Genomic DNA, 14,207 nt, shown 5'->3' with positions numbered 1-14,207 from the left:
GTGTTTGTGCCACGGCACCAGTGTGCTCGCTGCTCGGGTTTCTTGAGGTCGCCTGCTGCTCGACTGACTACTGGAACCATCCACCACAGAAGGGTTCCATGGTTCCATGGTGAACTGGGCTGGGTGGCCAAGGCTAAGGGGAGTAGGGGAGCGTCTTGTAAATTATTGCAAAAAGCAGGCTGCAAATTAATGATAACGACCCGGTCGACACCTTCACCCCAGGCCGCCGAGTGCCCGCCACACAGGACTCTCGGAGGGAGGCATCCCTAAGTGACATGAAACAACCAACTACTTAGTGTGCAGGGTAAAAACTCGACTTGCCTGCGGAAAGTACACATGTACATAAGCACATGGTCGTGGGGCTCCGTTTCGGCCGGGCTGACTTGACTCCAGCGACTGCAGTTCGCAGCCGGGATAAAGGGAAAAACGATTCCTGTTGCTCCACACACCGCACTCCACACGCACACTTGTGATAGCCAGTTATTTATGAAGGAGACTTTTTCATCAGCTATCAGATGGCTGCCAAACGCTATCTTCCAGCGACAGTGCGTCCACTTCCCGGACTCCGCTTCTGGCCCCATTTCATCGAAAAATAATACTCCTACATGTACACACGTAAGTCACTCTAGTGTCAGATTTCTATGGGAAAACGATTCGAAATGTGTCCGTCAAAATTTGTTGTGTACATACTGCTGATTTCCGTAAGGGCCAAGTCGAGCTCGGAATCGCAGGCGGGCCAGCTGCATTCGGCGCCCAGTCAGAGGCAGGACCGACCTTCGGACTTTCAGTTCCTGGTCACTGGTGGCTATCGCCCGGACACCAACGACCTGGTCAAGTACACGGTTTCGCTGCGCATGGGCAAGCCGAAGAAGTTCTTCGGCGATAACCACTTCTGCGCGGGAACGATCTTCAGCGAGCGGGCCATTCTCACGGCGGCCCATTGCATGTTCAGCAAGTGAGTAGCGGCAGGTGCAGTGGGTGTGTTTATGGGGATCAGTGCTGATCAGTGGACTCCACCAGTCGACGCAAGCTGAAGGCCAAGAAGCTGATGGTCGTCGCCGGGACGCCAAGGAGGCTGCTCAAGAGCAGTACAACGCAGATTATTGAGGCCGAGGAGCTACTGCCGCATCCCAAGTACAAGAAGGGCAAGTCGCAGAAGTACGACATCGGATTGATCCTATTGGAGGGGGATCTCAGTCTGGGTGATGCCGTTGCCAAAATACCTTTGTACAACAAGGTTCCGGTGGCCGGAGCCCAGTGCTCCATCGTCGGCTGGGGCACGGTCATTCAGGTGAGCATCGATTACGGAGTAACTTGTGGAACTTCGCGTCCTTAAGCTCCCATTTCCTTCCGCAGTTCGGCCCACTGCCAGATGAGGCCATCAACGGCGATATGCAGATCCTGCCGGACACCTTCTGTGAGAAGCTGCTGGGCTGGTCCAACGCGGGCATGCTCTGCGCCAATGACAAGCATGACTCCGATGTGGACAGCTGCCAGGGCGACTCGGGCGGGCCCCTCATCTGTGATAACATGGTGACGGGCATCGTGTCCTTCGGCATGGGTTGCGGCGAGCCTGATTCGGCTGGGATCTACACCGATGTCTACCACTTCCGGGATTGGATCACGGAGAACTCCTGCCCCCTAGGCACACGGTCCGTGTGGACGCTGTTGCTGCTGCTGCTCCTGGTCACAGGGATATCCTAGCGCCCGCCTGCTCCGCGATTCGTTCCACGGGTGGTGCTGGTCGGTGAGCCGGCTGGTACAACTAGTTAACCTGCCAGGCTGCAAACCTCCGAGCCTGCATACGACAAACCAAAATTGACTAAAACCAGCGGGCATGACCTGTCATCCATGGATGTGAATGTGGATGTGTATGGGAATGGGAATGGGGATGGGGATGGAAATGGGGATGGGGATGTGGATGTGAAGGCAGGCAGCAAAGGCGATGGCCAAACGAGGCCATGACGATGGCGAATCGTGAATGGCGAATTGTGGTGCATGCCGCGCCATTACCCGCGCACACGTGCACACAAACGCACTTGCCGCTGGGTGGGCGCACGGTTTATGGTTACGCAGATGCTGATGCAGATCCACATCCACTGTTTGTGACAGCAATTATCGCATCACCGCCGAGGACTCTTCCCCCGCCCGGTAACCGGCCACAGGGCATACGCATCTGGCAGCGAAGACAATATGTAACAATTCGCGTTGGTTAGTTTGGGCACTCGCCAACTGTTGATTAGACCAATTAGGGGCAGCCAATAGTCTGCCAACGGCCTGGGACTGCTCCTGATATCGTGTGGCCTTCTGGATGCCAGGTGACCATGGCCCATGTCACAAGCCCGTGCCCCGAACGAATCTCGGTTAGAAATCAGTGCGAAAGCATGTTGATTTGATATCAGCAATGCAATTAGTAATCGCACACGCACACTCCAATCACTGGCACAGAAAGTACGTGGGAAAAGCCAGGAGCCAGGAGCCGGAGACGATGGAAGAGTCCTCAGCCACACAAGTCACGAACGTGTCCCGTTCTCAGAGTAGGTAGGACCCGTTCAGGCTCCAAGCAAGGTCTGCCTCGCCGCCAGACGACAAAACAATGCTGAATTGATGTGGGACTCCGAGGGACAAGCCCCAGCTGACTACACCATCTCGCCCAGAGGCAGGCGGCCAGACCAGACCAGACCAGACCAGACCTTACCATACCATACCATACCATACAAGACCACACCAGAGACATGCTTACAGACATTCAGACATTCGCAATCAGGTTTGTCATTTCACAGTCGTATTGTGTGCCGTTCGAGTGTTCATAATGAATTTAATCGCGTATGTTTATTGCTCACTTTGCCACGGCTCTGCTCCACTCTGCTCCTGCGTCCTGCCCAGCCTGGGCCTCCGTTACCATCCATCCCCATCCCCATTCTCATACCCATCCTGCCCAACAAGTTGTTGTTTCCTTGGCCTCGTGGCGGAGTCGACACTTTATCATTTTGTCACGCTTCTTGTTTACCAAGTTGGCTCGTCAGCGCCCTCGTTCTTCTGCATATTGATTCAGCATTGTTGTGTCCCTTGCCCCACATGTCCACATGTTCCTGTCCTGTCCTGTCCCTGGAATGTCCTGGCACGCTCTGCTGCTGCTGTTTTTGCGCCCCCGGCCGTAAATTGTTTGCATATATTAGACACATGCCTTAAATTGCATTTCAAGGGAAGTTCATTTGAGAATAATTGCAGTTAAACTTGACATCGTAGTTGTCTGATTGCGGAGCGCCATTCGTAGTGAATCCAGTGCGCAGAGGTGACCCAGAGGTGACGCCGAAGTGAGCTGAGAATGGGATGTGTGTCATCGAGTGGGCAAAACAAGCTCCGGAATGAATAGTCTCGATCTCAACCACAATTTAGTTCACCTTGGAATTTCTTCCAAGCTCACCAGCCTGGTGGTTCAGCCGGACGGAGTCCGAATCCGAATCCGAGCCGTACAAGCGGCTTAGTCACCGCGCAGAGGGACTCGCGCCTGCTGACAAATCGACGGCTAAGCTGCAACGCCAACACGTCGACCGCAGGCACGGTCGATCCACCAGGACCACCATTACCAACGGGACCACTATCCAAGCAGCCAGGAGCAGGACCCATCCAGACCCCCGGCCGGGCAGAGCCCACCGAAATCACTATCAATTTGCGTTTGTAAATACATTTTAATGGCATTGCAAAGTGAGGCTGAGCTGATCCCCGAGCACCGCCTGGCTAACCCAACCTCCCAGCCACTCATCATCCTCCCAAAGGCTTCGCCACGAGCAGCTCATCCCACTACGGTAATCAATTTGAACATTTAGGCGAAAGGCAGCGCCTGATGTGTGGATGTGGGATGTTGGGATGGCGTGATAGCGGGATGGCGGGATGTTCCAGTGGAAAGGGGGCTCCCACTGACACCGGAAATTCAAACTACTTCCTGTTTGGCGGTGGCATTCGTTAGCCGTGTTTCATTTTCGCTGGGATTCGCTTTGGTCGGACGGATGATGGCTTGGCCTGCGATTTGATTTGTTTTCATTGTAACGAGCCTTTTATTAGCTCCACTGCCAGACCTGCCACTGCTCCCCTCCAGCCTTGCCCACGAATCCTTCGCAGCATCCCGATCCCGATCCCTGCCCATTTCATCCCATCACGGCTGTTATATTGGCTCTATTGTTGTTTTAGCCACTGTGTCGTTGTGGCCCTGTTCGTTAAATGCAAACACCAAAAGGGTTTTCAGAAACAACAATCAACCAGCAGCCCTCTACCCCATCCTTCCCTCGAATGGGCCAGCCAACCATCAGTCCACCCATCCGCAGACCAATCGCCCTGTTAAAAACCCCTGCCACTGGCTGGCTCTAGATGGGCAGGATGGCCAGGATGGTGGTGCTAGGGTGGTCGGAATGGGCGGGATGGGAACGACAGGAACGCCAGCGGCAGGCAACCCGTTTTCGATTCTGTTTGCGAACACTGGCGGCAGACAGTGGAGAGCATATAACTAGGAACGGAATGTAGCATGCTAAATATATGGATTCTATATCTACCAGTTTGTTAACTATTTTCAGATAGCCTAAAAAGAAATCTAAAAATTAGAGAAATATTATAATATCCAATAAATATTGTGAACATGCAAACAGGCTGTGAAATTAACCATTATTTTTATGAATGCTCTATCACATATGTAACTTACTTACTTGAGTCCTATTCGAGTGCCCCGCGCAGTATGCTTTTTTAATTGTCTGACATTTCGCGTGTGCCTGTGTGTGTGTGTGTGTGTGTGTGTGTATGTGTCTGGCACTCACAGTGTGTGGGTGCGAATGGGTGCTAGTGTCGGTGTGCCTGTGTGCGTGCGACTATGTGTGTGTGTGTGGGTGGGTGCTCGTTATTGTCAGTCTGTAGCAAAGCGATTTGCATACAAATTTGGCACGAAGTGTAAATATTTAAGCAGATACAAAGTGTGAGTATTAAATTTTTGATACTAATTAATTATGCATGTGTAAATTTTGCAATGAAAATTATTATAACGCCACATTTCGGCTGCCCTCCAGATTGAGTGTGTGAGTGAGAGTGTGTGTGCGTAGGTGCGTGTGTTTCGAGCGCACTTTTGCCCAATTCAAATCAAATCAAGTGTTTGACAAACAAGACTCGAAATCCGAATCCGAATCCAAATCCAAATCCGAATCTGAATCTGAATCGAAACAAAAACGCGTTAACACCGGCTGCATTTTTGACAGCATTTGTTTGTTTTTATTGGTTATTGGGGGCATACGAGTAGGTGGGCTAATTATGTAATTGGATTAAGCAAATCATCCGCATCCGCCCAGCCGCCAATGGAGCTGCCAGTGGCCTCATGGATGGCTGCTCAAGTGCAGGGGGATTGGGACCACCAGAGCTCAGACGGAAGAACTGAGGACACAACACTTGGAGGGCAATAATAACAAAACATTAGGTGCGAACAAATAGACACAAACATGCTGGAAAGTCGAACAAAGCCGAGGATACAATGTAACTAACGCTCCGAATGGCGGGACTCAAGTTGATTGGGATCGCAATAGAGGAAGGGATTGGAATTGGAATAGGGATTGGATGTGTGCTGGGAGCACGGATGGGATTGGATGCGAAGGTCGCAGCAGACAAAGCTGTTCGCAAAGAGGATATCAAACAAGAAATTCTATTAAAACTTTTTCACTTTCGCCTCGCACCCCATATTCCGTAAGTGTTCCATTCAAAAGCCAAATATACCAATAAATAATTTACTACTACTACAGTGGGGGTCGCCGCAGAGCTCCTTTGTCCGCATACTTAAAGCGTATTAGCCGCTCTCGTCCAGCTCAAGTCGAGTAGAAGGCACAACTTCGCAGGAGGCTGGGCGATGATAGCTACAGCCACCGATGCTGGAGAGGTGACCTCCGGTGTCGCACGGAATCGACCGCTTTGTACCCCTTATTCGATTATGCATAAGGGGTAACATCGTAATATATTGCGTATATAGTTTTTGATTTGTCTTTATCTTTTTATGAAGGCAAAACCAATTATTTTTGGACTGAAAATCAGGATTGGTAAAAAAAAGGTTCCTCAACTGTTACTTTTAATCATAACATTCTTTAAAATCGTCACATAGCTACAAAAATTACTTTTTTATGCAGCTTATGATCACAACTAACGACCCACATCACTTTTATGGGGATTTAAAAAAATTATTTTTTTTCAACATTTCACATTTTTTAAACATCATAATTTTTTGCGAAAAATGGCCAAAATTTAACATTTCAAACTGTGAACGCCATCCGATAGGAAATTTTATTACGAGTCCGCTGAGGTATGACATTCAATATTTTGAGGATCCCTTACATTTAAGTGCCAAAAAACCGGCTATTTTTTGAAAGAACATCAGAGTTTTGCAAAAATAGGTACCTTAAGTTTGATTTTTTATCATAACTTTCTTGAAAATCATCACACAGGCATAAAAATCACTGTTTTGTGATTATTATTATCCCAATTAACGATCCCAATCACTAATCCAAATTATTTTTTTTTTTTCGAAATTTCGCATTTTTTGTAAGGTGTAACATCATCATTTTTTGCGAAAAATGTCAAAAATTCATCATTTCAAACCTTGAACGCCATCGGACGGGTAATTTCATTACGAATTCAACGATGTATTACATTCCATTTTTGGATATTTATTTATATTTGTATGACCAAAAAACTGTTTCTTTTTTGAGAGAAAATCAAAGTTTTGCAAAAATAGATACCTTAAGTAAGATTTTTTATCATCACACAGGCATACAACTAACGATCCCAACTAACTAACGATCCCAACTAACTAAACCAAACTATTACGAAAGGTTTCTTTTGGCGCCGCCGAGGAAAACCAAAGACTACCCTGCTCCAACTGGCCGAGCAAGTGTCTGTCTGCGAAAGTGTAATCTATGGCCCAGACCACTGCAGACTATTTGTATTAATTTGTTGTTGGTGACTGCGTGGTTGGCGTAGTCCTGCGAAACTATTGAAAGCGATGGGAACTGCCTCGAAAAATGCGACCCCCAGTCAGCCAAAAGGCAGCGACCGAGCCGCGCCAACAGTCTAATAGAAAAGTTCCGGAGGAGCATGGGCTGTGGCATGGGGCAGCCGAATCCTCGCCAGCCCCCGATGCAGGCGAGGCTGCACCTGATGCAATGGCTGCAGAATACATGTGGAGGAGCCCGTGGCCAGCTTAATTGTTTCAATTAACAAGCAAATTGGATGTTTTTGTCTGCGTGGCAGAGGCAACCTCAGCCCTTTGATTAATTAAACAACATTATTTTAGCTTCGTTACGGAAAGCAATGCGGCCAATCGCCCACCTCAAACGGGAGCAAAACAAAAATATGTTTAACCCGGAATCGGATAGGGAAACCGATGTGATCCCTTGGTAGGTAGGTGCGTACGGTGGGGCTAAGGATAATCAAGGGAGTTAGTTAGCTTTTCTTTCAGCACTCGATAAGCTGATAATCTAAACGCGAGGCTCTGCCCTGCTTTGATTTTAAATTATTCACACGCCGCTCCATTGAATATTCGCAGCCTGATAGGAATAGATCGCAGGCAGACATGACCGGCCCATTATGGCAATCACTGGGAACAGAACTCGGAGCAGCTATTAAGCGGAGCATAACGGATAGCGGAGAACTTGCAAAGCGTTTCATCCAATTAGAGAGTGTTGTTTCATTGTTAATTGCTCCATCAGCATAGAGCATCTGCGGACGGAGGCGAACTCGGAGGACGAGGACGAGGACATGAACTTGGCCGAGGCAGCTTTTCAAGTTTCGCCGGCGAGCAGCGCATTCCCAATGAGCTGTAATTAACTTTATCCGAAAATCTTCGCAGCCGGTGGATGGAGTGGAAGCTGCTGAGTCACCCAGCCAGCTGATGGCGGATGGCTGAAGGCTGGTGTCCGCATCAGCGCAGCTTGGAACACTGCTCCAGTGTCGGCGTTTTCATCAAGTTAGCAAGTCAAAGTTGTTACGTTGGCTTGTTAGTGGCCAGTGCGACGGACACGGGCTCGTCGGCTGGGGGTTGGATTCGCTTAAAGATGCCCTAATTTATGGCCGCTTTATGTGGTCGCTCGTCGTGTGCGCCGGGGCAATCCTTTTGAACACCATCAAGTCCTGCCAGCGAGCGGAGCCCAGTGCCGAGCTGGTCACTTGAGGCGTTGGAGCACACACAATCACTTCAGCCAGCTCCGTGTTAGCTTGAGCTTGTTTTGCTTTCAGACATTTCCTCCTTCGCTTGTGGAAGGGGCTGTTCGGTGGCTCCATTGTTGTACCCGGATCTGTTTCCTGATTATTTTTGTAATTGTTGTTTAAGTTGTTGTGGCTCGAACAGCCGCAATTCCTTCTCAGTGGAGTCGTTTTGGGCGGGCGTGATTTAATTGAAATCAATTAGCGGTAATGAGTGGTCATTAAGCTGGCTTAGTTCCTAGTCCTTCCGCAAATTCGTCAGTTCATTCGTTTTTTACGCTGCGGCCACTTTAATTCGGCACTTTACTCCTTAGCCGGGCAGATGGAACCTCGGTCCGAGCAGGCCCACAAGTTCGAGGCTTGTTTAAATGGAATTTAATGCAAATTGAACGCAAACTTTTCCAAATACATTTCAATTAGAAAGTGGATACCCAAATAAGGGAGTTCTGCGATGCTCCGCCGAAGCAATCACTAACAATAACAAATTAACTGGGCCGCCAGCAAGCTCCAAGCTCCGAGCTCCACACTCAACACCCAGTCCAGTCCAGTTCACATATTAAATGAAGGCATAACATTTGCCATCCACAAACGCACCAAAAGTATTTCCCCTTGGCAGGCTGATAAGGGCACCGAGGATGGGGACATTGCAGGCTGGAGCATGGGGCATTGCAAAAGTGGCGGATGAGCAGTTGGCTGGTCGCACAACAGGAGGAGGCCAAGCAGGGGCACAGGATGGGGGCAGGATGGGCACAGGACGAAGGACGAACGCAACTTTTTAACTGGGTTTTTAGCGTTGCCTATTCGTTCAGTGCTGCGGTTGGCTCAGTGTCGCTCCACTTGGCAAAACGTTACATCCTTTGCTTTGTCGACAGCCCTTTTTTAAATTGTTTTGCTGTTTATTGCAAAATTACACAAAAACAATGCACGTTGATGAAGACGCAGAAACAGAAACTAAAACAGATACAGAAGCCGCCGAGCAGTGGGCACTTAGTCGACTTGAGAAGGTCGAAACAGGGAATACCCTTGGTGATCGAAGGTGTCCAAAAGTGGGTACAAATCCCCATTGAATCTGCCAGTTTTCATTTGCCTGATTTCAGATCAAATAAGCAAATTCTGCTTAAATGTCACAGAAATTGGCTCACCAAGTGTTCCAAATTGGAATACCCTCGAAAAGGGTACAAAGCATAAGCCAAGCAGCAGACGAGACGGCCAAATGATGATGATGATGGTGATGGTGATGGTGATTGTGATTGTGATGACGTTGGTTGCGACGTCGAAGAGGAAAGCACAGAGTACCAAAGCGAGAGCAAAAGCAAAAGCCCCAAAACAAAGGAGATAGCTGCGTGGACTGGTGGGGCAGTGGTAGTCATAGTCGCAGTCGTAGTCGTGGGCATAGTCAGTGCAACTGGAGGCCACCAGAAGCAGCAGGAGCAGCAGAATCAGGCAGCGCAGCAGCACAAAATAAAAACTTTCCGAAATGGGAAAACTTTTTTCTCCAACGAGGACACACGGGCAGGGCAGCAAGGACGCAAGGGGGCGGCAACGACCAGTAACGAGCCAAGTTGAAATATCTTTATTGTGTATCAAACCATTTGTATTAATTAGAAGCGGTAGCGCCGGCAAAATAATTACAACAATGCAAAGGGAAGCAAAAGGACAAAACCGAGTGCTCCGTCCGGAGAACTGAGAATATTCAGTTGGGCTGTGCACTTCCACTGGCCATGTAAATACGTGGCCACTCTACGGCAACTCGCCCTCTGTGCCCAGCGGAACCAAGGGCAATTCGAACTGGATCAGCTGGGGAATAAAATGGATTTGGAACTGCAACAAGACTGCAAGTACCAGTGCCTCATAGCCGTACCAGGACCAAGACCAGTACCAGTACCATCGCCAGTGCCAGAGGAGGAGGACCAGTGAAGGGTGGCCCAATATAAAATCTAAAGCAGCCAGCGGAAATTCGAGCCAAGCCGGGTGATAATAAACTTATTTACTGCATAGTTTACGTACTGCAGATATCACTCATACGACATGGTGCCGTGCCGAACATTCAACATGCACCCTGCTGTAAAGTGCGATACGGCTACAAGTTGCGAAAACGAACTGCGCCGACGAAGCCCAGGACAAGTTAATGCGAGCACACTCCCCCAATCGCACAAACATATCTCTATCCACATCACCATACCCATACCCATGCCCAGACCCATCCCCATACCCGTTCCCAGATGCCCGGAATACCCTCGACTGGGCACGGATATGGATATGGAAGTGAATATGAATATAGGAGGGGTGGATGTGGATGTGTATCGAATAGACGCATGATACAGCTAGTGAAATATAAGTACGTACAAGCATAATGCGATCGTAAAAAGGCTTTTCATTGCGAGCATAAAGTATTAAGCTACTTTGCAGCATCTTTGCATGCATTACCAAGGATAATACACAGACAAACGTCGCCGGCCTGCTCAAGTGCCACTTCCACTGCTACTCCCCACTACCCATTCCCACTCGCATTTCCAATCCCACTGCCACCCACACACACACACACACGCTCGGCAAGGAGGGAATCACGTCTCCGCCAGCCAGATTAGCACGAGTATGTGCAGCAAGGCCTGCAACTCGTGGGAAGACGCTTCTCGCCCAGAAATCTTGGCCCAGCCGATCCAGCGAGAATGCCTCGCGAAATTGAATCCGTCGAGAGAAGTGAAATTGGCATTGGCACGATGGGAGGACTAGGACCATTGAGCCGTAGTTATGAAATGCTCTGCTGCCCCCCATCCCTAGTGACTGAGTTGGAAGACTCCAGGATTCGATTCCCATACGGACGAACGGACTTACAAGCGGTCGCAAGTGACCGAAGATATCTTATTGCCCCGTCCTTGTGGACACACGGAGACACTCTCTAAGTAAGACGCCACTTGCAAATGGACACAAGGATTCCGAGTCTGTGTAAATACATTTTTGCGACGCGCTTGCTTGTTTATTTGGCTGGCGACTTTAGCCCGGTTTCAGTTTCAGATTCATTTTCATTTTCAGTTAACTTCACTCCTTCCGCACTTCACTCAGGCACACCCACACCAGCACCCAGACCAACACACACACACTTCCTGGCAGGACACCCACGCAAACTCGTGCACACACTGCTCAGTTGGACGGCCGGCGACATTTTCGTTTTGGCATTTCGCATGCAATTTGCGGTTCATTGATTCGGAAGTTTTCCCATTTAACTTAAGCCTCTTTAACAATCCTATTGACGCAAATTTCTACTTACCGTTGCCCGGGCACTTGCCGCCGCAGTGGAACCGATACCACCGATGCCACCGATGCAGATGGGGCCCAGCCACCCACACGGAAACGGAACATATGCCTTTGCAAGTGCTCCGGTCGGTTGGTCGGTCGGCCGATCCCCCTATGCCCTCCATTCCTTTGATTGCCGTTCACCTCAGTGTCCACTTAGTCGCTGTACCCAACAGCAGGATGGCGATGGATGAACCATTCAGCCTGCTCGATAATTATAATAATGTGTGACGGACCTGCCCTCCAGATGGCATCGCTGCTGACACGCATGAAGTCCTTCGGTGCAAACGGGGGCAAAAAGCCCCTTGATCTGCTTGACAAAGGAGTCTCCAAAGTTAATGAATTAGGCAAGTCTGACAGCACAACAAAATGTTCCAATACGGCAGTGCACGCGAACAGCTTAAGAAGGAGGAGTGGCACCTAGGCGGGATAAAAGTAGTCCCGAAGGAGCACTCCCAGCAGCCGCTGCTGGGGGATCATCAAAGTAACCGTCTCCCCAGGCGGCAGGCACATTAGCAACAGCATCGCTATCCGTATCATCGATGAGCTGGCCGTCGGGAAGCCCAGAAGGACAGAAGAGGTGGGGCCAGTGGGAGCCACAAGGACATGAGCCGACTAGCCGGATTGGATGCCAAAGGAGCAGTAAACCAAAGCGCCGCTCCAAGGGCAGGTGCATTGTGCAATCTTTTGGTATTTTGTTGGCTTTGCACATTTGGCGTAATGCCAAAACACAATAAAAAATGAGCAAGAGTGGGGGGCTAAGGATAAGGATGAGGATGAGCCTGAGCATCCTGGAGCAAGCGGAGAGGAGTGGCGCGGAGAGGAGGTCTAAAGCAAAACAACTGCGGCAGACGATGGCGAAAACAAAAAGACAATGCCAACTTGACTCGACTCGACGCAACTCAACTCAACACCTGAGGAAGGCAAACACTTGAAGACGCGAAGCGGGAACCCCATTTTCCGCCATCAGGACGATGAGCACCGGGATGAGCAGCGAGGACGTGCATTCATTCAAATCGACTCGGTGCCCCTTGCCCCTGGCCTCTTGCTCGTCCAACTCCTCGCAAGGAATTCATTTTAATGCACAGGCGGGCCAGGCTGGTCGTCCCAGCCAGGAAACGATTGCAGGCAGACACGGATGGGCCACGGAGTGGGGTCGGATGTTGGATGTCGGATGTAGGATGTCGGATTCAAAGCCACCAGGGGGAGTCGCTTAAGGGTGCGTGTGTGCGCCAAGATGTGGGTGCTCCTGCTCCTGCTCCGCACTCCGCGGCCTTAAACGGCCAAAGTGCAATCCAGAAACACAACACAAACAGTCAAAGGAGCTGCAGCTGGCGCAGCCAGGACTACGGAGGTCCTGTGCTGCCAGCCAAACGCAAAGCACCGGCTACAGTCGAGTCGAGCCAAGTCAAGACCGAGTCTATAATTTTTGTTGTGGTTCCTGTCTATTGTCTATTGTCTCTCGCCGCCCTTCTCCCTTTATCCCCCAGCAAACCGGTCTCCTTCGCCAAGGGCAGACCCGTCTCCGTCTCCAGCTCCAGCGCCTTTGCTCCTTGGCTCCTGGCTGCTCCGCGAGCTGGGGAAATGAGCCATTCGCGTGAATTACTGAAATCGGATCTTGCCCGCCCCGCTCCTCAGCGGACCGACTCATGGCTGTTGCACTCTTAAAGCTTAAAGCCAGATGTAAATGAGTGCCAGACAATGTACAATCCGATCCGCCGATTTGTTCATACAGCTAGTCAACATAACTTTGATCTTAAGCTATATGTATACTTAGGTATATGAATATTTGGAAAAATAAGTCCAAGACTGTAGATCAAGTTGTGAGGTATCGAGTATGGTATTAGGGGGCTGACGACATTAACGCAACCTTTTGATTTAAAATGACTACTCTGTTTTCCAACGCGGGCTATTGTAGTCCAGATTGCTATCTTTTTGCATGTCTTTAGAGAAATGGGTGAAAGGGCAAACGGCTACTTATTAACTAAATAATTTCTTGATTTTTATACTAAATGCCTTCTATCAGTTATTTTCATTTTGAAGTATTCCATCCAAAACTAGTGCTCCACTTCTGATCGCAAGACTCCGCTTGTAAGGCCTTATGTTCCTCTCAATCCTGTAGTAATTTGAACTGAAGTTTTGGGGCTTCACGATTTTTGTGGTTAATCTCCAGGCATGCTAAATCTGCGAAAGTTAATCGAAGTCATGAAAAGCCTAAGGGCGGTTGCTGCATCTACATCCGCATCCGGAGGCGACGATCTGCCAACTGACTCCGGCTGGAGTCGGTGTCCTCCCTATCGTTCCGGTCCTCGTGCGGATTTGGAGTGAAAGCTGCCCCAGATGTGAGTGAAAGCTTCTGAAAACAAAGCGCCGGCGCCGATTGAGTGCTTCTCAGAATTGTGGGTGGTGCCAAAATTAGCTTGAGTACTTTGCTTTGAGATAAGAGTGTTTTACTTAATAGGGATTTTATCGGGGCTACCTGGTGTCCAAGTCGCTGGATGAGCTGGTTATCCTAAGCACTTGAATCCTTCTGTCATTTGCATACAAGCTTCATTATTTTCTCTAGCTGACTTTGAATTGCGCGCCCAAGTGACGAATGCATTATCGATAACCACCGACGAATACTGTGTGGCCAGTCGACGTGCACGGTTGCACGCAGCGCGGACTATCGAGAGAAGCGTTATCGATGT

General features: G+C 49.5%; 1 protein-coding gene across 1 annotated transcript; it reads left to right on the top strand.

Moving 5' to 3' along the window:
* The first annotated feature begins 636 nt into the window (after positions 1-636).
* On the top strand, positions 637-1,849 carry LOC117147497 (anionic trypsin-2). The gene is made up of 3 exons (XM_033314399.1): positions 637-955; positions 1,021-1,291; positions 1,357-1,849. Exons 1-3 carry the CDS (start codon positions 642-644, stop codon positions 1,702-1,704), a joined length of 933 nt encoding a protein of 310 aa, XP_033170290.1. The 5' UTR covers positions 637-641; the 3' UTR covers positions 1,705-1,849.
* Positions 1,850-14,207: the final 12,358 nt, after the last annotated feature.

Source organism: Drosophila mauritiana, chromosome X, assembly GCF_004382145.1.
Source record: "Drosophila mauritiana strain mau12 chromosome X, ASM438214v1, whole genome shotgun sequence".
Taxonomy (NCBI): domain Eukaryota; kingdom Metazoa; phylum Arthropoda; class Insecta; order Diptera; family Drosophilidae; genus Drosophila; species Drosophila mauritiana.
This window is presented reverse-complemented; position numbering and strand designations above follow the sequence as displayed.